General features: G+C 57.0%; 9 protein-coding genes across 9 annotated transcripts; 2 read left to right on the top strand and 7 right to left on the bottom strand.

Annotated features, from left to right (window-relative positions):
* Positions 1-642: 642 nt before the first annotated feature.
* J3D65DRAFT_242849 (uncharacterized protein) lies at positions 643-2,160 on the bottom strand. The gene is made up of 2 exons (XM_066794770.1): positions 1,349-2,160; positions 643-1,274 (listed from the first exon to the last, which is right to left on the bottom strand). Exons 1-2 carry the CDS (start codon positions 1,930-1,932, stop codon positions 677-679), a joined length of 1,182 nt encoding a protein of 393 aa, XP_066657584.1. The 5' UTR covers positions 1,933-2,160; the 3' UTR covers positions 643-676.
* A 587-nt stretch (positions 2,161-2,747) lies between these two features.
* Positions 2,748-5,224, bottom strand: J3D65DRAFT_615991 (uncharacterized protein). Its single transcript, XM_066799401.1, has one exon. It carries the CDS (start codon positions 4,776-4,778, stop codon positions 3,069-3,071), a length of 1,710 nt encoding a protein of 569 aa, XP_066657583.1. The 5' UTR covers positions 4,779-5,224; the 3' UTR covers positions 2,748-3,068.
* On the top strand, positions 5,174-10,229 carry J3D65DRAFT_615990 (vacuolar protein sorting/targeting protein 10). The gene is made up of 3 exons (XM_066799400.1): positions 5,174-5,878; positions 5,928-9,250; positions 9,300-10,229. The coding sequence occupies exons 1-3, from the start codon at positions 5,420-5,422 to the stop codon at positions 9,931-9,933; spliced, it is 4,416 nt and encodes a 1,471-aa protein (XP_066657582.1). The 5' UTR covers positions 5,174-5,419; the 3' UTR covers positions 9,934-10,229.
* J3D65DRAFT_615988 (mitochondrial 54S ribosomal protein bL21m) lies at positions 10,032-11,528 on the bottom strand. Its single transcript, XM_066799399.1, has one exon. The coding sequence runs from the start codon at positions 11,417-11,419 to the stop codon at positions 10,454-10,456; it is 966 nt and encodes a 321-aa protein (XP_066657581.1). The 5' UTR covers positions 11,420-11,528; the 3' UTR covers positions 10,032-10,453.
* A 29-nt stretch (positions 11,529-11,557) lies between these two features.
* J3D65DRAFT_615985 (transcription initiation factor IIF, beta subunit-domain-containing protein) lies at positions 11,558-13,116 on the bottom strand. The gene is made up of 2 exons (XM_066799398.1): positions 12,660-13,116; positions 11,558-12,589 (listed from the first exon to the last, which is right to left on the bottom strand). The coding sequence occupies exons 1-2, from the start codon at positions 12,921-12,923 to the stop codon at positions 11,801-11,803; spliced, it is 1,053 nt and encodes a 350-aa protein (XP_066657580.1). The 5' UTR covers positions 12,924-13,116; the 3' UTR covers positions 11,558-11,800.
* A 115-nt stretch (positions 13,117-13,231) lies between these two features.
* J3D65DRAFT_615984 (COP9 signalosome-like protein complex subunit 4) lies at positions 13,232-14,850 on the top strand. The gene has a single exon (XM_066799397.1). The coding sequence runs from the start codon at positions 13,276-13,278 to the stop codon at positions 14,554-14,556; it is 1,281 nt and encodes a 426-aa protein (XP_066657579.1). The 5' UTR covers positions 13,232-13,275; the 3' UTR covers positions 14,557-14,850.
* A 444-nt stretch (positions 14,851-15,294) lies between these two features.
* On the bottom strand, positions 15,295-16,144 carry J3D65DRAFT_242589 (uncharacterized protein). Its single transcript, XM_066794769.1, has 2 exons — positions 16,012-16,144; positions 15,295-15,912 (listed from the first exon to the last, which is right to left on the bottom strand). Exon 2 carries the CDS (start codon positions 15,903-15,905, stop codon positions 15,369-15,371), a length of 537 nt encoding a protein of 178 aa, XP_066657578.1. The 5' UTR covers positions 15,906-15,912; positions 16,012-16,144; the 3' UTR covers positions 15,295-15,368.
* A 140-nt stretch (positions 16,145-16,284) lies between these two features.
* On the bottom strand, positions 16,285-19,235 carry J3D65DRAFT_584917 (Dynamin central region-domain-containing protein; the record flags this gene model as incomplete). The annotated part of the gene is given in 4 exon segments (XM_066797744.1): positions 16,285-16,586; positions 16,601-18,296; positions 18,350-18,748; positions 18,800-19,235. The coding sequence occupies 4 exon segments, from the start codon at positions 18,893-18,895 to the stop codon at positions 16,285-16,287; spliced, it is 2,493 nt and encodes an 830-aa protein (XP_066657577.1). The 5' UTR covers positions 18,896-19,235.
* Positions 19,236-19,896: 661 nt separating this feature from the next.
* Positions 19,897-21,352, bottom strand: J3D65DRAFT_549573 (PWI domain-containing protein; the record flags this gene model as incomplete). Its single annotated transcript, XM_066796960.1, has 5 exons — positions 19,897-20,315; positions 20,721-20,835; positions 20,883-21,047; positions 21,109-21,199; positions 21,240-21,352. 5 exons carry the CDS (start codon positions 21,350-21,352, stop codon positions 19,897-19,899), a joined length of 903 nt encoding a protein of 300 aa, XP_066657576.1.
* Between the last annotated feature and the right edge of the window lie 379 nt (positions 21,353-21,731).

Genomic DNA, 21,731 nt, shown 5'->3' with positions numbered 1-21,731 from the left:
CTCATCCTACCATACTCGCCAGCAAACGCCACGCCCCAACCCGCTCAATCCCTCGGACTCCGCCCATTCCGATACTGCCACAGCCGGCTAAAGTCCTTGACGCGGGGCCCGCGGTTCTGGCGCTGGCGATGGGCGTGCGCACGGCGGCGCCTCTGCTCGTCGTCCGCGTCGGTGCTATCGATGTCGATGTCGATGACGGCGCCGCCGCCGCCGTTGTTTGCGCTGTTTTGCCGACTGCCGGTGATCTTGTTGTCCGGGTTCGACGAAAGCGACGGGGGGACGACGGGGCTGGAGTCACCGTTAACGACGACGACAGCACTTGTTTGGGGCGCGATGAGGAGCGTGTCAGATGATGTAGGAGGAAGAAGGGGGATAGAGGAGTGCGCAGGGGAGGGTGGTGTGCTGCTGTCGTTGCTGTCTGAGGAGGAGCAGGAAGAGGAACGGGAGCGCGAGTGGGAGTGGATGTGGGCGGGCACGCGGAGATGGAGACGCCACAAGTTTTCTAGGCCTTCGCGGTCCGTGTCGAGTCCTCCGAGCTCCTCCTCGTCAAAAACGACCGGCTCGTCCATGAAGTCGTTGTTCTCGAGGACGCGGCCTGGAACGCGTTAGTTGGACCATGGGTTTCATGGTCAAAAGAGCATGCACGCACCGTCTGGACCGAGTGGGAACATGTAGTTCAGATAGTGTTGCTGTTGCTGGTGAGTAGGATGCTTTCTGGAGAAGGAGGACATGAGCTTACATTGAGCAGATGCCCCGTACCCTGGCGCTCGAAAAGACGCCCCATGAAGCGGTTTGGCACGCGCGTGAAGTACAAAACGCCCCACTGAGCCACCATGTCACCATCATTAGCATAGTGCTCAATATAGCGGATGGCTTTTTCGTTTGCAGTCGGCGGCTGTCCCTCCTGCTTGTCGGTGCCGAGATGGCGGTGGGGATTGTTAAAGTGGTTGGCAGCACAGCCCAGAGTGTACACTTCGACCTTGCGCAAGATGTCGTCGGGCAGCTCGGCGAGCAGCCAGTCGACCATGAGCGAGCCCTGGATGCCGCCTTGGGAATGGAGGACGAGGACAATCTTTTTTCGCGAGGGGTCGAGCAGTGCTTCCTTGACCACCTTGTACGCGTCGCGCACGTCTTGGGTCGAGTAGCTAAAGTTGCGCTCGATCATGCACTGGATCAGGTCGAAGATGAGGCCATTGGTCGGATTGTGGACGCCCGTCACTTGGCGCCGGAATATCCGTGCTAGCCGGTCGATGTTGGCTTGGAGCCAGTATTTGCTGTAGCCTGGTCAGGTGGATGTTCCTTGAGAAGCCTGGTAGATGGCGCTTTGTGTATTCTTTTCGAGACTCACCCCACGGCCACGCCGTTGATAAAGACCCAATGCTCGTCCCGATGTCGGCTAGCAGAGGCGATACGCGGGTCACTCTTCAATAGTCTCTTCCTCCCGTTGACCCGCATCCAGATGGGCACGCAGATGAGGATGGAAAGACCGACGTAGATGAGAAAGACGGACAGGGGCATCCAGAAGCAAAGCGGAAGCGAGAGGATGAAGACGAGTTGATACAAGGTCAGGAACACCTGCCAGAGTAGGCTAACGACGTTGCCGCGCTGAAGGTACGTCTCATCGTCCGGATGGCGGGACCACGGGTAGAAGATGACGGGAAATAGGTAGAGCTTGTGGGCCAGCAGCTTGATGTCTTCCCAGCATAAATCAAAAGGGTCGGCGGTATAGGGCAGAGGCGCGTCGTCGTCTCCGCCGATTTGAGACGACAAGACCTTGACTGTAGGAGCGCGGGCAAGCCGCCGTCCTGGCATGCCGCCGGCTCCGGAAAAGTCGTCCGGTACATGTGATTTTGGCGAAGCGTGGCCGTTGGCTTGATCGTTGATTTGGTGTTGATGCTGTCGGTGCGGTGGGGCGTCTTGCTGATCGGCCATGCTAAGAATGGACAGAAAGGCAAAGGCAAAGAAGACAAGAAAAAGAGGGCTGAAGTTCAAGAGTCAGGACGCAGAGGCTAGGCAATACAAAGAGGCAGGGGATACGACTGGGACTAGGGGAGCGGGGGTTAAGAATATCAGACCCAGGGCCTAGCAGTGGTCATGTACAGCAGAGCAGAGACCGACGAAGGACGTGGGGAGTTTTTTGGCATCCAGTGCTACGTCACGCCCGTAGCGCCTGCCTACATGCACATCCATGATGGTCGCAGATGGCTGTGGTGACTGGTGACTGGTGACGGGAGCTGGGGAGTTGGGTGGGGAGGCGGGAAACCGACGACGAAGGCGGCCGCCGTCATGGCCCCAGACGAGCCTCACGGAACTAGACGTCCATGGATGTTGACGACAGAGGACTGAAGAGGCGCGTTAAAAAGGGAGCATGATCACCGTTGAACGAGGATGGCGGGCCTGACAACAGCCACCAGCTCCAGCTCCCTGCAAGCGCCAACTGGACCTGGACCTGGACCTGAACTGAACCCCCCGCGAGACCCTCGACGCCACTCCCGACGCCGTCATGTCTCTCGCACCCATTCTTCAGTCCACGGAACTTTTCTACTCTGCTTCTTCCCCACCGGCCGTTGGCCTTGGTCAGCTGAGTGCTTGCTGATGCATCGAATCCCAGCCCCGTCTCACACCGCGCCCATGTGAAGCCGAGCGGTGCTTTGCTTGCTGCACCTCAACCACGCCCAGGCCGTCGTAAGGCTGAGGCAACGTCATGCAACAACCACCGCCAAGCAGCACACGGCCGACAAACGTTTGCCAGATCGGGCCTCATCCACCGTCTCATTTCTTGTCAATTTCTTGTGCACATCGTTGCCTGTCCTTGCTTCCGAGGTGCGTTCTGGCCGATCCCACCTGGCGCTACTCTACGACGACCTGGATACCGAGAAAATGCAAGTGTACATGCGCTCCGCAGCCGCCCTTGTTCCCACGCCCAGCTGATTCTGGGCTTCATGAATGAGATTCCACGTGAGAAATGGGATGTGGGGATAGACACTTCTCAAACCGAGAAAAGGGAAGGTGACAGCGACTAGTCAAACTGTCGGGAATCCGAGACTACAACCATCCACTCTATCCATCTAGAGTCTTGCCACGACATTTGGCTCCAAAATGCTCTCAATATTACTCCGCCAGAACGAGGCCACTTCCTCACTAATCTCGTTGCCGTCGTACGAAACGTCAAACGTCATTCCATCATCCATTCCAGAGACACCAACGAGAAACTCGCCGTCTCGTGCCCTCACGCAAGTCCTGCAGGAACGGTAGTCTGCCACGAACCCAGTCTCCTCGGTCGCCTTCTCGTCGAGCTTGTACTTGCCTGATTGCAAGAACTTCTTGACCGACCCCATGGAGCTGATGCCGCATGTGGCCGTCCCGAGGGACCATTTGGCCGGATAAGCGCCTTGCGGGCTGATGCCAGACCGCAGATGCTCGGGCTTCTTGTCTTCAATCCTCTCAAGGCCTACTAGGTAGCTCGAAGCAATGACACGAGCTGGGTCGGTCGGATCCCAGCTGCCCTTGAGCTTGTCGCTCCGCAGTCGTTTCTGATACATTCCCAGCTGTCTATGCGCCTGGCGGATCAGCAACCTCAATCTTGCCTCCACAGGCAGATCCGATGGGAGAAACGGCAACCAAATGCCGTCTGAAAATGTCAACATGCAGGAATCGGCAAGGCTGGTGAATCCGAAAAACGGCCTTGGATTGATGGGGAATGACCCGACGAACGGTTGGCGCTGCTCCAACGGGACTTGCGGGTTTTTGGCTTCCTCGAGCTCCATCATGGACAGACCGACCAGCGCAAAGCATGCTGCACCAACACTGGCACCTACCGCCCTGGCCAAGCGTTCTAAGCGATCCGTCACTGTTCGAGAGAGAACCGCTCCGATGCGATGGCCATTGATTGGAGGCTTCTTTTCTTCCGAGTACTCAAAGACATCCGGGTATTTTGGCGGTGGCAAGATTGCATGATCGCGCCTTTTTGCCTGTTTGAGCGGGTTGAAGAAGCCTTGCGGGGGCGGCTTGCGGACGTGTCTGAGAACTCTCATGATCGCCCAGTACCAGCGCTGCCTGGCGATGCTGCCCTGAACCCGTGGGTAAAGATCCTCTTGAGCTCGCGGCAGACGAGCCCACAACCGCTGCGGAAGCCTCTCATGCTCCAAGGAACGCTCCAAGCCTGCGACGGGCGTGTTCAAGAGGCGGAGGAAGTGAGGCCACCAATTTCCCAGCAATACGAGCCCGTCGCAGGTTTCGTGGGCGGCGACCAGGAAGAAGGTGAGGCGAAAGGTTCCTCCATGAAGCGGCTCGGATGGCAGAACGAGGAGTTCCGAGAGGCTCTTGTCTGAATCGATGACCCTGCCGCTGTTTGTACAATGCTTGAAGAAGTCGTCGATTTCGATGCGCTCGTGACTGTTTTGTAGGAAGCGAATGGTGGAAGCAGCGTTTTCGACGGCTTCTCTGCTGCTCGCAGGGATCTCGAGCTTGAATTCTCTCGATGTAAAAGCACTGTCCCGAACCACGGTCGCCATGAGCAGGACATGGAGGATTCGAAGGTTGGCCCATGCCAGAGTGATCCTTTGCCGAAAGTCGTCGACCGTCAGGCTGGTGCGCGCCTCGACGGTGAAAGCCGAATTCACGTCGGCTCTGCCGCCATAGTGGATGCCGTCAATGTCGAAGGCAGTTTCAACGAGGCCCAGTGGTCTTTGGTAGGCGATCAGGTCTTGGCCCGAGTAAACTTTTCGCCAAGCGTGGTAGTCGCTGGCGTAGCGGGAGAGCCAATGATCAGCCTGCATTTTAAGGTTTTATACAGGGTAGAGCAGATGTTCCGTATGGAGCTTGCTGCCGACGGCGTGTTTCCTGTGGTCTCAGCCTTGCGGACCAGATGCGAGGTTTTTTCTTTTTTCTTTTTTTTTTTCTCCCTTTTCTTCCCACTATCTGTTGTTTATAGATGTATATTCAAGCCTCAGATACTGCAATGTACAGCGACAACGTCAGCAAAAAACAAAAACAGGGCAACGCAAGAGAGAGACGGGGATGGACTGCCGAGGATGTTAGGGCGTGGTGTTGAGAAAAGGCAGCCATCCTGGTCGGGCGGAGATGCAACCAACGCGGCCCCTGCAGCACATCCGTATGGCCTTGGCGGTGGCCCGAAGCAGCCTGGAAGCGTTCAGCAATGACGGCAGCACGCAAAAAAGTGTTTTGGTCGGGCTGCGAAGCTGCAACGACGACTGCATCGTCAATCATCAGCTTCATCGACTTGTCAAACGTCCGTCGCGCAGCCAAAGCCAAACCCTCTGCGTCCGGTCCTGGCCCGAGCGCACATACGTAACCTACCCTGCCGGAGGTTGCCCGCGACCGCGCGCTAAGCTGGCATCAAGCTTGACCGGGGCCATACTTCGAGACCGTACACCTCTCCACAACTCCCCATGCCATCATGATAATACACAAGGCCGTCTGGCTGCCTCTGCTGCTCGCCATCGGCTCCCTCGCAAAGTCCGATGGGCCCACCGTCCGCAAGAAGACCTTCGACGGCCAACCCCGCGGCCTCTTCTTCTTCGACGATACCGAGACAGCTATCGTCACCGAGGCCGACTCGGGCAGAGTCTGGCGGACCACCGACTCTGGTCAGGAATGGGAGCGCCTCCACCCTCTCAAGGAGGATCAGGTCTACCAGGTCCTCCACCACCCCTACAACAACAAGGTTGCCGTGGCCTTGGGGCGGAAGCGGTTACACTGGTATACCAAAGATTACGGCGAGACTTGGCGCAAGTTTGAGACCCCCGAGGCGGACCCCAGTCCCTACAGTCCCATCGGCTGGCATGCGGATGATCCGGAGAGGGTCTTGTTCAACGGCGCGGACCGTTGCGACTTGTGGATGAATTGCGTGGGAAAGGTAAGCCGCTGTTGGCCCAGGCCTGGTTCACTGCTGACGGTGCGAGCAGACATGGTATACCACGAATGGATTCGAGCACTTCAAACCCTTGGTCGATGGCAGGAAGACCTGCATGTGGGCGCGCACCACCAACGCTTTCTACTCTGGATCCGAAGACACGGACAAGAATCGGATACTGTGTGTGACGGAGGGCAAGTTCTCCAAGCAAAGAAAAGACTACCGGTTAGTAATGACGGACAACTTTGGCGAGACCATTGTCGAGCCTCCAATGTCTGACGGACGGACTGTTGCGGGCATGGCACACCTAGCGTCAGCAAAAGCCTACATTGTCTCTGCGGCCAAGTCCGACGGCACCGACGAAATGGCGCTCTACGTGACCCACGACTCGAACAACTGGCACAGAGCTGAGTTTGGAGCTCACAAACTCGAGGAGGACGCCTACACTATCCTGGAATCCTCCAACTACAGCGTCCAAGTCGACGTCATGTCGTCCAAGTGGGCAAACATGGGAAATCTTTTCACGAGCAATTCGAACGGCACCTACTTCGCGCGCAACATCGATCACACGAATCGTGACGAACTTGGCTACGTCGACTTTGAGAAAGTGACGAACATTCAAGGCATCATCATCGTAAACACGGTCAAGAACTGGGAGAAGCTGGAACACAACCCCCTTTTCGAGAAGAAGCAAGTCATTTCCCAAATCAGCTTCGACGATGGTCGCACGTTTCAGAAATTGAAGACCAAGGATGGCAAGACTCTCAATCTGCATTCGTACACCGAACAGCGCAATAGCGGCAAGGTCTTTTCCAGTCCTGCACCGGGCCTTGTAATGGGGGTCGGCAACACGGGAGACTACCTCAAAGCCTACGATGATGGAGATCTTTGGGTGTCTGATGATGCTGGCATAACTTGGAGGCATGCTCTTGATAGTCCGCACAAGTATGAGTTTGGAGACAAGGGCTCTCTGCTGGTTGCGGTCTACGACAAGGGCGAGACCAACAAGGTCCGCTACTCGTTGAACCACGGCAAAGACTGGGCAACGGTGGAGTTGGATTCCAAAATCGTCGCTCACGAACTGACCACCATCCCTGACTCGACTAGCCTCAAGTTTGTTCTCGTGGCCAGGGAAGGCCTTACGTGGCTGATCTACTCTCTGGACTTTGACGGGCTTCACGAGCGTCAGTGCAAGGACGACGACTTCGAGCTATGGCATGCACGCGAGGTTGACGGCAAGCCTGGATGTGTCATGGGCCGGACCCAGTCTTACCGACGGAGGAAGCCCGACGCGGACTGCTTCATCAAGGACGAATTCGTGGACCCCGAGCCGAAGTGGGAAGCGTGCAAGTGCACTGACGCCGACTACGAATGCGACTTCAACTTTGTTCGCGAGGGCGACAAGTGTGTGCCAGCTGGACCGGTGCCAGTGCCCAATGGACAGTGCCAGAACGGGGAGGAGACATTTCGAGGCACTTCTGGCTGGCGTCTTATTCCCGGAAACCAGTGCGAAGATAGCGCCAGCGAAAAAGACAAACCCGTCGAGAGGCCTTGTGCTGAGTCCAAGAAACCCGCTTCGAGCGGCAAGGTCGAAGCCACTCTAACCAAGTTCAAGCAGGCCGGCGCATACCGAGAATACTACTATCTGGAGAGGACGTCGGCGGCCAATGCTGAATCAGACGAGACTGTCGTGATCCTCGACGACATGCGCACAGCCCACATCAGCCACGACCATGGCAAGAGCTGGGAGCCTGCTGTCGACGGCGAGGTCGTCACCATTTATCCCCACCAGTACTTCAACGACATTGTTTATTTCCTGACTCCCGACAAGACTGTCTACTATTCGGACAACCGTGGTCTGGGTAACAGCATCCATAAGTTTGAAGCGCCTGCTCCTCCAACCCGGGAGAGGCTTCCTACCATGGGATTCCATCCGCACGCGAAGAGCTGGATACTCTGGACAGGCAGCAAGGACTGTGACATGCGAAGTGGCGACTGTCACTCAGTTGCCTATGTCTCGACGAAGGGCGGCTTGGAAGGCAGCTGGGAGCCAATGCTTCCATTCGTCCAAAAGTGTCAATTCGCGTGGAGGGAGGAGCGCGCCGACAGCGAGAAGCTCGTCTTTTGTGAACAATACGCGGGCGAGGACACCACGAACCCTCTCCAGCTTTTGGGAAGCACCGATTGGTTTCAAACCAAGACAGTCCACTATGAAGATGTGGCCAACTTCGCGACCATGGCAGAATTCATCATCGTGGCGAAGAAGACGGAGAACCGCACCTCGCTCAAGGTGGACGCCAGCATCGACGGCAAAACTTTTGCGGAAGCCGAGTTCCCGCCCAAGTTCAACTTGGATCACCGACAAGCATACACTGTATTGGACAGCTCGACCCACTCTGTATTCCTCCACGTCACGATCAACAATGAGCGCGAGCAGGAATACGGCACCATCTTGAAGAGCAACAGCAATGGTACCGAATATGTTCTCAGCGTCGCTCAGGTGAACAGGAACGAAGATGGCTACGTTGACTTCGAGAAGATGCAAGGTCTAGAGGGCGTTGCTCTGATCAACATTGTTGCGAATGCACAGGACGTGGACAAAGGAGCTGCAAAGAAGCTCAAATCGTTTATTACTCACAACGACGGAGCGGACTGGGTTCTTTTGTCGCCTCCTGAAAAGGACTCTGACGGTAAAAAGTACGATTGCCCCGGCTCGTCGCTGGATAAGTGCTCTCTCCACGTCCATGGCTACACGGAGCGTAAGGACCCTAGGGACACCTTTTCGTCGCCCTCTGCCGTTGGCCTCATGATGGGTGTTGGCAACGTCGGCGAATACCTTGGCCGCTACAGGGACGGCAACACGTTTGTTACCCGCGATGGCGGCAACACCTGGCACGAAGCCATGAAGGGTACCTACATGTGGGAGTTTGGCGACCAAGGTTCCATCATCGTGATTGTCAAGGAAGGGGAGCCCGTCACAGCCATCTTCTATTCCGTCGATGAAGGCAGCACCTGGGAAGAGTACGAGTTCAGTCCCGGCAAGGCCGTCATCATCAACTCCATCTCGACCGTCCCAAGTGACACGTCGAAGAATTTCCTGCTCTGGGGCAAGGCTGACGGCAACCTCATCACCGTCAACCTGGACTTTTCCGGCCTCTACGACCGTGCCTGTGAACTGGACGAGAAGAACCCGACTGCAGGCGACTACGATCTTTGGGAGCCGAAACACCCGATGCAAGAGGATAACTGTCTGTTCGGTCACGTCGCTCAATACCACAGGAAGAAGATTGGAGCCAAGTGCTGGAATGAGCACGACATACAAAAGCTGCACAACATCGCCAAGAACTGCACTTGTACGCGGCAGGACTTTGAATGGTTAGTCCCACTAAACGCTCCCCTGACAACTCTAGCTAACGTCTCGCAGCGACTACAACTACGAGCGCCAAAGCGACGGATCCTGTAAACTGGTCGAGGGCCTTGAGCCGGCAGACCCGATGGCAGTCTGCTCGGACCCCAAAGTCATCGAATACAAGAAGATCACAGGCTACCGCCGCATCCCCATCACGACGTGCTCTGGCGGCGTGGAGCTGGACCTGTCGGCGGGCACGGCTCCCTGCCCCAACAAGGAAGAAGAGTACCGCAAAAAGCACGGCCCGTCGGCGACGGGCGTCTTCTTCGCCGTCGTCATCCCCATCGCGGCGGCCGCCGGCATCGGCTACTACGCCTGGCGCAACTGGGACGGCAAGTTTGGCCGCATCCGCCTCGGCGACTCGACGCACACCACCAGCTTCGACTCGGACTCGCGCTGGATTGCCTGGCCCGTTGCCGCCGTCTCGGCGGCTGTCGCTGTTGCGGCGGCCGTGCCGCTCCTCGCCGCTTCCCTTTGGCGCTCGGCGCAGGGCTGGTTCGGCCGCGCGAGCGGCAGCTATGGCGGTTTGGGTGGTGGGTATGGCGGACGCACATTTACGTCTAGAAGCTCGTTTGCGAGGGGCGATTACGCCGTCGTGGATCCGGACGAGGGCGAGCTGTTGGGCGAGGAGAGCGATGAGGAGGTGTAAAGCAAACGAGTGATGGTGTTGCAGTTGCTGCAGTTGGTGTCTTGACGTGTATGTTACTATCACCTACATATCTTGTTCGGTGTTGAAGGGCGGTGGCCTGGGGTTAGCGGCTGAGTATTGTGGTTTTCTACTAGTTGTCTAGCCAAAATGCTATTCGTTACACTCCCATTCGTCATCCAAAGCCATGCTTGATTTTTGGTATTTTACAGCTGGATACAACAATGTCCGCGGCTTCTATACCGCCACAAATGCATGGCATGCTCCGCTCTGCTCGTCCATGGACGGTAGATTCCAGGGTTGTGGTAGTAATCCCCTTCCTTTCACAGCTTCCTCGGCTGCTCCGAGGGCTCGTCAACTCGTTCTCCTTTGCTACGCTTGACACTCGGTCCATCTCTCGCTTTGGCGGACTAGACGCATCTCTCAACGTGGCTCCGCCTGGGTTCCTGCCATCCGTCGGTTTCCCCTGTACTCTTAAATGTGCGGCCAAAATTGAGTTGTCTTCGCGGCTCTCGGGCTCGCTCTATGCTTCCTGCTTCACTGGCTCTGGTTCCGCGTCGGCCACACTCGCTTCGGGAGACTCTGCCTTCATCTTCATCTTCTTCTCCTCCTCCTCTCTATTCTTCTTCTCCTCCTCTTTATTCTTCTTCTTCTCCTCTCTATTCCTCTTCTTCGCCCTAGCAGTCTCTCTCCTAGCCTCGGCCGCAACCTCCGCCTCGGCCAGCTCCTCCTCCTCGGCCTCAACCTCCGCCAGGCTCCGGACGGTGAGCTCCGAGATGCGCAGGACCGTATACTTGTGCTTGCTCTTGGCGTGCTTGATGTGGCGGTTGCGCTGCTTGGTCTTCTCCTTGATGCGCATGGGCTCGCTCTCGGTGCCCACGACCGTGGCGCGGCACACGAAGACGCGGTCGTCGACGTAGCGCATCTTGCGCCCGGGGTCCTCGCGCGTCCCCTTGATCGACGCCGGCGCGCGCAGCGTGAATTCGCGCGAGCCGACTACCGTCGCTCGGTTCAGCCGCAGCACGTCGCCCGGCTGCACGTCTGGCATCAGGAACGGCAGCCGCACCGTGTCGCCCAGCGTCACCATGTACGCTCTGGCGTGGATGTGTGCGACCATGTAGTGCGGCGTCTGCGCGTGGAGCAGCGGCAGCAGCTCCTTGACCGAATCTGACAGAGGGGTGGTGCCCGTGGATGGCGCTTGGGCGGTGGGCGGCGGCAGCGGAGAGGCAGAGGGAGGAGCGGGAGGTGTTGCTACCGAGTCATTGGGGATCGAGGGCGTCTTCGTCTGGCGGCTACCCTTCAGATTGGGCCTGTAATCGGCCGTCCTGCTGGTCTTGTGGCCGGATGCGTTGGTGAGCGGTTCGGGGACATTGCCTGGCTCGAGAGTATTCGAGACGGTCGAGAGGTGTGCGCGGATTGGCAGGGAGTAGGTTGGGGTCAATGCAGACCTGGCGTCGACAATTGACCGCCGTATCGTTCGGGAAAACATTTTGGGGATTGGAGCTCGCAGCAAGCTGGAGCCAGGACGATTGGCGTACGAGTTGTCGAACAGCTCCAGAGTCGCATCCACGAGAATCTGGCCGGAAAATTTCGGGCCGATGAATCTTGGCGCGGCCGGCCCGGGGGGCGGAGGTGACGTGCAACAGCCGCAGCCCGTAAAGTCGGATACCATGCACACATTTGGTTTTGATTGTTTGCTCTAGTAATTGGATATAGACCTCCTTGACACTCTTCTTTGTAAAGCCCACAAAACGCCCTTTCAAACTGCCGTTGAAAACTGCAACAAGCCCATGATACCAATCACGGGTATTCCAATGTCTCCTAGACGCCGTCCCATGCAATTCTTCATGACCTTACCTCCCAGAGATGCTCAAAGCGCATCGACCATCTCGTCGTCCCCATCGTCGTCGTCGTCATCATAGTCGGGCGCGGGGGCCATCTCATCCTTCACATCAACATTGGCGAGGTGCGCGTAATTGGCCTCTTCAGCTTCTTTGTTGAGCATCCAGTTGTTTGCAAACGGCCCCGTCCGCACCAGAGTGGCGATCTTGGTCAAAGTCTCTCTGAGATACGCCTCAGGCTGGCGCGTCTTATCCTTGAGCGCTTTAATGGGCCAGTACTTGTACTCTTGGAACAGCCTGAGCAGCATATCGAGCAGCTCGTTTTGTGGGATACGCGCAAACTTGTTGTCTTGAGCCTTCGGCTTGGCCTTGGCTTCTATCGTGATTGACGGGTCCGCGGCTGTAGTGCCTCCAATGGCGCTAGTGAGCTTGGTAAGGTCTTCAATGACAAGCTTGTTCGATCCGGCCGCCGTCTTCTTGTTCTGCTTGAGGCGGAATTGGGCGAGTTCTTTGTTGTCAATCGGGACGCAGTTCACGTCCCGGACGTCTTTGGCCGCAAGTGTGGTATGCTTTGGAATGGGTTTCTTGCCGCGCTTGCTGTACCTGTCTACCCGTCCGTCCTTTACGTGGTTGTTGCCACCAGGCTGGTTCGCACGGCCTGGACGCTTGTAGGCGTTCGGGTTGTAGCCCTCCAAATCCTTCTCCGAGAATACGTAGACGCTGCTGGGGTTGGGGTTTGTCGTATTGAGCTTGTATTCCTTGGGTATGTCCGTGAATTTATTGAAGCCGTCGGCATCCAGTCGCAGTTGGAATTTGACCTACTCAGCCAGGCTTGTCAGCAAACCCAGTTCAAGACCCAGCTGACAATGTACGTCGAGTGATGCCAACCTTTTCTTCACTACTTCCAGGCTCTTTCCAGCTGTAGATGCGGCCTATCTCGATCTCTTCGTCGTCGTCGAAATCGGCCAGTCTATCCCAAAGCCACTTGGGCACGCGTGTCAACCACACCGTCTGGCTCGCAGGAAAGTCGGGAGGAATGTTGAGTTCGCCAGTGTCTTCAAACATGTCGTCGTCCACAAAGCCACCGCCGGGAGATGCCATTTCCGGATCAGGCTTGATCGGTGTATCTTCTTCCATCTTGACCCCGTTCATGATTGCGGGCCGGGCGTGAGGCGTATCGGTACAGAGCGGTGGTCGTGGAGGCGAGCAGCTTCGGTCTGCGGGTAGCGCGTCGCGCACTACAGCGTGCGTAAAGTGTCGCAGCGGGTGAGAAGACGATGCGCGACAGAGGAGGGCGTGAAGGGCGGGCAGGGTGTGGAGTTGAAAGGGTCAAAGGCAGCATGCGCTGCGGCGGAGGTCAAATGAACGCGGGTGTCATAGCGGCTTATCGATTACCTTAGCTCCAGGCGGCTAACGTGGGTGGGTGGTACTCCACCACAGCTTGCTTGCTCCCGCTGCAGCCACAACCTAACTTTCAACCTCAACCCCAACCGACCCTGTCACCATGAATTCTGACGCGCAAGCCTCTGCTGAAGTTACGGCAGCTCTGAGGGAACTGGAATCGCCGTCGACGTCCTCCAAGACCTCGGGCTACAATGAGCTGTTGAACAGAGTCATTGACACTTCAACGCCGGAGACACTCGCACCGAACCTGATCGCCTACGTGGAGTCCATCCTCGGAGACACCCTCAATCAGATTTCCTCGAAGCCGCTGCTCATCTCTTTTGTGGAAAAGTTTCGCACCATCAAAGACCCAGATGTCAAGATTGAAGTCGGGCAGCGAGCCCTGGACCTGTTACAACCGCGAGTCGTCCTCTACGAAGAACAAGATACTCAGCTCAAGGAAATCGTCGCCGATGCCCACGAAGCAAATGAAGACTTTGTCTCGTCCGCAAAAATCCTCCAAACAATCACACTCGACTCTTCCCAACGCGCCATCACAGCCGACGACAAGGCCAAAGTGTGGATCCACATTGTGCGCTGCTACCTCGAAGAGGATGACCCGACTTCTGCCACAACCTACCTCAGCCGCGTCAAGAATATCATCCATGATGTATCGGACAAAACCGCCAGGCTCAATTTCCAATTCTCGCAAGCCCGCATCTACGACTCACAGCGCGCCTTCTTGGATGCTAGCGCCGCATATCACAGCATCTCTTCCGAGACCATAGTCGACGAAGAGGAGCGCCTGCAAGCCCTTTCTGCCGCCATCAAGTGCGCCGTGCTGGCACCTGCCGGACCCCAGCGTGGCCGCACCCTCGCCCGCCTCTACAAGGACGACCGTGCAAGTCAAGTCGACGAATATGGCATCTTGGAGAAGATATTTCTGGACCGGCTGCTTACACCGGAAGAAGTGGCCGCCTTCGCAGCGAAGCTAGAGCCGCACCAGCTGGCCAAGACGTCGGACGGCAGCACGGTGCTGGACAAGGCGGTCCTGGAGCACAACCTCCTCGCGGCGTCGAGGCTGTACAGCAACATTGGCATGGCGCAGCTGGGCGAGCTGCTGAACGTGGACGCAGAGCGGGCAGAGAACTACGCTGCGCAGATGATCGAGCAGGGCCGCTTGGCCGGGCACATTGATCAGATCACGGCGTACATCTACTTCGAGGGCGGCGAGGCCAGCGGCAAGAAGAACGCGACAACTAGCAACCTGGACCGCGCTGTGGGCGGCGAGTTGCGCAAGTGGGACGACAATGTGCGCAGCTTGGCCGAGGAGGTGGAGCGCATCACGACGATGATTCAGAGCCGGCATCCGGAGTTCTATGCCCAGCACATGGTCGTGTGAGGCGCGGCGGCAACGGGCGTGAATGAAGAGCTGACGGGATTCGTACGAATGGGCGCGTTGATCAATCATAAGTAGGCTGGCGTTTACGGATAAATGAGGCAGCTATACCTCTAGCTCGGGGGTGGACAGAACGGCGTCGATACCAAAGAGGGACGATGATGAATCTTAAAATTTGCTTCACAAAGACTCAGACTGTCTTGAAATTCAGAAAATGTCCCAAGTGTCCTTGTACCTGGTCTAAACCATCGCTGCTACATTACTCTGCTGCTCATGGCGCCTTAGATAACAAGGAGCTCGATGGGAAGCCAAACACAACAAGAAATCGAAAGAGATAGAGGTCGCCTGAACGCCTTTCTCCCTCTAGCCACCCCACCCGTTTACCCATCTGAATGAACACGCACTTCTCGCTCTCAGCGCTCTGGGAAGTCAAAACAGGCAATCGAATCCGCGAACACGTGGGCCCTCCATCTCTTCCGCCGCTCCCTGGATGCCGGGCGCACGCATTGAACCATGTCCCAGTCCCCACACTGATTCCAAAATCAAAGTCCGAGGACAGCGCTCAAAGCGGAAGGAGGTGGTGGTGCCGCCATCTCTGCTGCCGGCGAAAGCAGTGCCGTTCGAGCTCTCTCGTCGTCAGTGTCGCCGTCGGCCGCGACGTATGTAGCTACGCGACGACGCTGGGTGCTGGTAAATTACACCGGCGCGTGCGGGAAGAAGCTGAATCTGCTCGAGAAGACGGTTGCGTTAGCACGGTCTTCCTTCGTTTTTGGTGTTTGCAGTCCGGTCAACCGGGTTTGGTCTGATCTGGAGAGCTAGTGTGGTAGAAGAAAGGAAAGGGCAGCGAAAGGGAAAGCAAACAAGATCGAGGGAGCGCGAAGGACAGGTGTAGGTCGCAGGAACTTGGCTTTCTTGGGAAATGAAGACTTGCGGAGAGAAGGGAGACAGACAGGTGCGCTGGCAGAAAAGGTATCATACAACATAGGTAAACAGTAGAGTACAATTCCAATCCAGCACAGCGCGGGAACAGACGGCAGATAAACTTGACTCCGGACAAAGGGCAGGACGAGCGGACAGACAGACAGACAGACAACGAAGCAGCCAAACAGACTTCCGAGCAAGAACAAGACAAGAACGAGCTCAACAACGAAACGGACAGAGAGGGCATGGACGAAGACAGACGTCTTTTCTACCACTCCTTTTTCCCCTTCTTCTCTTGTACATCCCGTTCGAGCTGCCGCCGCCGCCGCTAAAGTACAGGAGATGGCAGTGGAGTGTGCATGCGAACCCAACGACCAGATGATCAAAAAAGAAGCAAGCCTTTCGAGGCGTCCGTCCACCCGCCCGTCCATCCGTCCACCCCGCCTGTCCGTCCATCTCAATGCAGCAGCCCTCGCTTCCAGTCAGGCCAGACGGCTACGTCATCCACGCGTCCAGCCCTACCTATCCATCCGTCCATCCTACCCATCGCTTCAGTGGAAAAAGAAAATGATGATACAAAAAATGTCTCTCTTTCTGTGATATTGCCCCCCCTTCCCGCTCCTTCCATCGGCGGAATGGTGGGAGCAGGTACCACGAGTCTAAAACTTCTTACAGCAGAGCAGTAGAGAGTAGAGCGCCACAATGACGATCAAAACACAGAGCAACCAGAACATGGCAGAACAGAGCTGAACAGAGCATAGCAGACCAAGCAAGCACCAGCCAGCGCACGCAGCCAGTTACTCACTCAACTTACCTTATCTCGCCAATAATGGACGCCGCCTCCTTGTACGTCTTGAGCAAGCGCTCGCACTTTTCGCGCTCGGCCTTGATGCCGTCGTCCTCGTACAGCAGCTCCTCGAACAGCGCCTCCTTGTACAGCTCGCTGACGAGCCGGTTCTGCACCGCGTCTTTGCTGTGGTTGACGAGCAGGTGCATCACCGCCTTGGGCACCTGGTCCGCAATCGTTTCGCGCACAATGTTGAAGTACGACGAGATGAGCCGCCGGATCAGCTCCGTCTCGAGCGCCTCGCGCTCCGTCAGCTCTGGTGGCTCTTGGTCCTGCAACGAGGCGTGTTAGTGGTATGTGGGCTGGTAAAGCTGCAAAAGGAGGGGGCTTGGTTGGCACTCACAAATCCTCCTACGCCGACGTCGTAGTCGTTTCTTGGAATGGCGATTTCCGACGCCTCCGCGACCACGTCTGCAATGCTGCGGTCGGGCAGGCGCGTGTCTCCCCGCCTTATGCTGCCGCTGAAGCTCGGCTCCTGGTGCTGTGTCACATGTCTGCTGCCGGGACGGTCCGCCGACATTTGCGGTGGCATGTGTGGGCCGGGAAGACCACCCTCCTTGCCGAAAAAGTAGTTGAGGAAAGAGTCTTTTGTTGATCCGGCCTGCTGCATCCTTGGTGGAGAAATGGACCTCGATCCGTTAAGTTGGCTTGCAATGGCGGGCATGCCGTTCCCGGGGCGGCCGACGGCAGGAGACATGCTACGGCTCGGCTTGCTGGAGTGACCGCGGTGGGGGAGTGCCTTCTCGCCGGGGACTTCGATCTCGTCCTGCTCGTCCTCAGGTGTCTCGGCGCCGTTGACACCGTTCAACTCCTTGAGCCGCCTGCGCTCCCGCTTCTTCTTCTCTTCCAATGCAGCCAGCTTCCTCTCCTTCTCCTGTCTGTCGTGTAGGACGGACGACATTGCAGCTGCCGCGCCAAGGAAGTTGGGGTGGTTGGTGTTGATATAAGCGCGTTGAATGGAAATGAGAGATTCGACATAGGTTGAGCTGGGTCCAAGACGTTCGCGCAGTAGGTCCGAGACAACTTCAATCAGCTTGCCCTGGAGGCGGGGGTACCGGCTTAGCTCGTTGGATCCGCAGGTGTGGCAAATTTTGATGAGTTCCTCGTAGACAAGCTCGACGCAGCGCTGGCTTGGCGGCTCCAGCAACTTGATTTGAGGCCTGACGAGGAGGTCGAATGCCATCTCGGGAACAAAAAGACTGGGCCTGGGTCCGGTAGAGTTTCGAATGGCAGTCCTAATGTCTTGAGAAGAGAGGTTCGTCGTGGGGTCAATAGTTTCGAGAGAGTTGCCAAAAACGGAGTTGAAGATGTAGTAAATCCTGGCACCTCCGCAGAGTTCCCGCGTAGAGATGTCAGAAGACGTTCCGTCAATCGAGGCAATAAAGGAGGAAGCGAAGCGGGTCATCAGTTGCAGGATCAAAGAGCCTCTGTGCTCTTTGCCGTTGAAGGCGACATCGCCGTAACTCGCCAGCTCCTGCTGCGTCTGGCCCATCAACGTGTTCAACCGAGCCTTGATGTCGGGCAGTCTCTCGCGAATGTGTGCCATGAGGGTCTGGTTCAGGGTCTTTGCCAAGAATTCGGTTCCACAACGGTTGGCCATATTCCGGTACGCAGGGTGTTGTCTGAAAAAGTCACGCTCGGCTTGGAGGGCATCGGACAAGGGTCTGTTCTCCTGAATATCGTACTGGGACCTGTTGACGACGCCAATAAATCCCAGTTTGAGCGGATACACGCGGCCGGCTAGGATATCGAGCGCATTGGTGCCGTGGTCCATGAGGTCCAGTTTTGTGAGGACACCGATGGTCCTGCGACCCATGGGATCCACGTGCCGCGCCAGCTTGAGCGCCTCCGAATTGACAATGTCGACATTGGCAGGGGAAACGGCGAGAATAATACTGTTGGGCTTGGCGATGTACTCGGTGATAAGGTTCCTCGTCTGCTTTTCGATATCCGTAGGTTGATCTCCAATGGGGACCTGGAGGAGCAATCAGATTCGCGTGTCGGGGGCAAGCATGCGGCGCTACGAACCTTTGTCAGGCCGGGCAGATCCACCAAAGTCAAGCTCAGCACGGCGGGGGAGTAGATCTTGAGGTTGATGGGTTGCCGGTTGATACCCTTGTTGTTTCCTGCTATGCGCGAGGTCTCGTTTTCTATCTCCTGCCTCACTTCCCTAAAGTCGAAAAACTTGCGCCCCGGCATGTGCAAAAACTCTGCCCATTCCTCCTGACCCGCCGCCACGCTTGCTGGAGTATGCGGGACGTGGACTTCATCGGTATCCGGGCGGTCTTCGTGCTGGCTAGGGACATTGATGAGCTGGAGAATGAGCGGCCGACGAGTGACGATGCCGCTGCCACGAGGCAGGAAGTCTTTGCCGACAATGTTCTCAAGCACCGACGACTTTCCTGCAGACTGCGAGCCTACAACGACCTACGATCGAGTCAGCTCAAGGAGGTTGTGAGGGTTGTGGCCAAAACGTACAATCTGCGGCAGGTCCAAGGAATCATTTCCGATGGTGTTGAAGACCAGGTCCTGCAGCCTGTTGACAATCTTGAGGAGGTCCTCGCCCAAAGACATGATTGCGATGGTGTAGAGCTCAGCAGCTATGCGCCGCGTCGGATTTAAGGACGGTTGCTATATGGCAGCGGGTAAACAGCAGCGGAGCGGGGGTTCTGGCAGGGCGAGTGAGAAATGTTTTAGTCCGGCAAAGTCGGCCTGCTCGGGGGGATGGCAGGAGAAGATGGGGAGAGGTCTGCCACGAGTGTAGACGAAGGGACGGAGAGGGTGAAGGTGAAGGCGAATAGGATGCTGGCCGTGTGACGGGCGCCCAGTTTTGCTGTCGTCGCGGGAGCGCTTCTGACCGCCAGTAGAGCCGTTCACTGTTGCACCAAAGGTCGCCGTCGCTCGCCGTACCAACATGTCCCGCCATCTCACCGCCCTCCACGAGACTCTTTTCCTAATCAGCCCGACCTTGCCAGCGCACCACATGCCCTTCCTTCGTCTTCTTTGATGCTTCCATCGCGCATCGGCCCCATCCCGCCCTGAGGCGTCGCAAAATCTCCGTTCCTGGGGCCGGCCCAGCTGCCAACCGGTCTAGTCCAGCCCAGATGAACCAGCTGTCCTTTATCCACTCCACGTGGGCGCCAGAGACTCAGCTTGATAGGTGGTTGTGATGCAGACACATTTTGTTGTTCCATAATAACTAGCAAACGCCATTACTCATGTAAAATGCATTCACTTGGGGAACCAGAACAATATCAAAGAACACTCGAGCTGTACACCAATTCAAACGTGGCCAACTTCTCACGAAGCATTAGCATGCGGATTGATTGAATACTCCACCCCAGATCTTGCTCAAGGCAGGCCTGTCTGCAGAGTTGTGTTTCCCTCTTGTCCCTCTTGAATACTGAGTTGAATGGATACATGGAATCTCTGGCAAACGCCAGACTAGAAATGAGACCTTGTATTGAAGTTTTCGTCTATTGCTAGGGCTATCGACAAGCAAAATGGATGCAGCCGCCAAGGCAGCATAACGAGAAGTTTGTTGTGGAAAGAGACGTCCAATTGGAAGCTCGTAATCATTGACCAACCTGTAAGGGGGAGCTTTTGGCGTCGGGCATCGAATGGTCCGCAGGAGAAGATGTGTTGCGACGCACAGGGGTGCGAGAGCGCTCGGCTGATGGACTGTCCCGGCGGGAACGCTTGTGAGAGTGTCTGCGGGGACTTGGGCTCCTAGAGGAGCTGGGGCTCCGGCGACGGCGACCCTTGCGACTATCAGCCCTGCTGTACTTTTCGTCTTCTGAAACGGACGGAGATCGCTTGTTCTTGTGGCTCCCGCGGCGGGAGCTGCTTGACCGAGACTTAGACCGGCTATGTGAAGGTCGACGCGGGCGAGATGGCTGGCGGGTGCGGGGAGGCGGGGATCGACCAAGTGATGCACGAGACGACAGAGACCGGTTTCTGTCGCGGCGTCTGGTTGCGCGTGAGTTGGACCTTTCTGGCGAGACAGATGTTCTAGCACGGTGATCACCACGGACGGGGCTTCTGCCCCGCCTCGATCTTCCTACAGGACTGCGCGAACGGGTCCTGTCTCTGTTTTGACGACTGTCTGTGTGCCTCCGCGGTGGAGTTATGGAGCGTGAGCGGGAGCGGCTGTATGATCGACGACGGCGACGGCGTGGCGGCGAGCGGGAACGGGAGATGGACCTGGAAGGTGATTTGGGCGAAGGCGAGCGCGGCCTTCCCCTGCCGTTGTTGCGCCTGCGACCAGCTGGAACGTACGAGTCTGTTTCCCTTCGACGTGGACGGCGGTCGTCGTAGTAGCTGCGCCGGGGGGAGCGAGAGCGAGAGCGAGCTGGTCGATATGAGTAGCTCGAACCTCCGCGGCCACCTCGACCTCGACTATTGCGGCCCCGGTCACCGCGTTCGCGCTGACGAATGTCGTCCAGATCCTCCTGACGTCTGCGCTCGTTTTCGCGTCTCTGGCGCTCTTCCTCGGCTGCCCTCTCCGTGTCGACCTGCAGAGAGTTAGTTTGGCCAGGGTGCAAGTATCTCAGGCACCCACCTTTTCTTGTTTCAGCTCCTGCTTCTTTGATTCCACAATTGCCTTTGGAATGCCGTGGCTGCTTGTTTGCGCATCGAGTAGCAGGCTCCAGAGCTCCTTGCAGAATGCGGGCGCGTCCTTGTCGAGGAAGCCTTGGAGCTGGATTTGGAGCATTTTTATGTCGAGCTAGAGCATGGGCTCCAAGTCAGCGAGCGTGGGTGTGGGAGTGAGGACAGCGTAGACTCACGGTTGGACCGGCGTCAAAAATGTTATAGATGAAGTCGATGACGATGTCATCCTCGTTGTTGAGGATTTTTTGAATCTGAGCAGCAATCCAACTGTGAGAACGGTTAGCCCCGAGAGGCAGAGGGAGACGACGCGACTTGCTTCTTCATGACAGCCCGGTTAACTTTTCCGAGATCCACCTTCTGGTCGAACTCGGGGGGGAACTTGGTCTGTTTGAGCAGCTTCTTATCCGCGGCGGTCGCCATCATGTTGGTAGGGCTGTGACCACGAAGAAGCAGAGAGAGAGATGTTGCAGAGGAGGAGTAGGTGGATAGTGTTAGGTCGCAGGTCGCGGACGGGAGCTCGGTCGAGTAAACGGGGCCACGCCTGGCAACCGGCCGAACTTCATCCGCTGCAAGTGAGAGCTGGGGGACGGGACGACGGGAGGGGACCTGGAGTTCTCCCTGCGTTGCTGTTGCGGCAGCCCAGGGGCACGTTCGCCCAGTGGGGCACCTGCAGGCTTGGCTGCGGTGCTGCCCTGCTGCGTCAACGATGCCGTCACCGTTTGGACTATGAAATGTGAATTGATTAAACAATGGGTTGCGACCATTGACTGCTACCGCTCAATTGCAGATTGACACCCGA

The sequence above is a fragment of the Phyllosticta citribraziliensis genome (assembly GCF_038025025.1).
Source record: "Phyllosticta citribraziliensis strain CPC 17464 chromosome Unknown J3D65scaffold_3, whole genome shotgun sequence".
In the NCBI taxonomy this organism is placed as follows: Eukaryota; Fungi; Ascomycota; class Dothideomycetes; order Botryosphaeriales; family Phyllostictaceae; genus Phyllosticta; species Phyllosticta citribraziliensis.
Note: the sequence above shows the minus strand (reverse complement) of the source record. Positions and strands in the feature narration are given on the sequence as shown.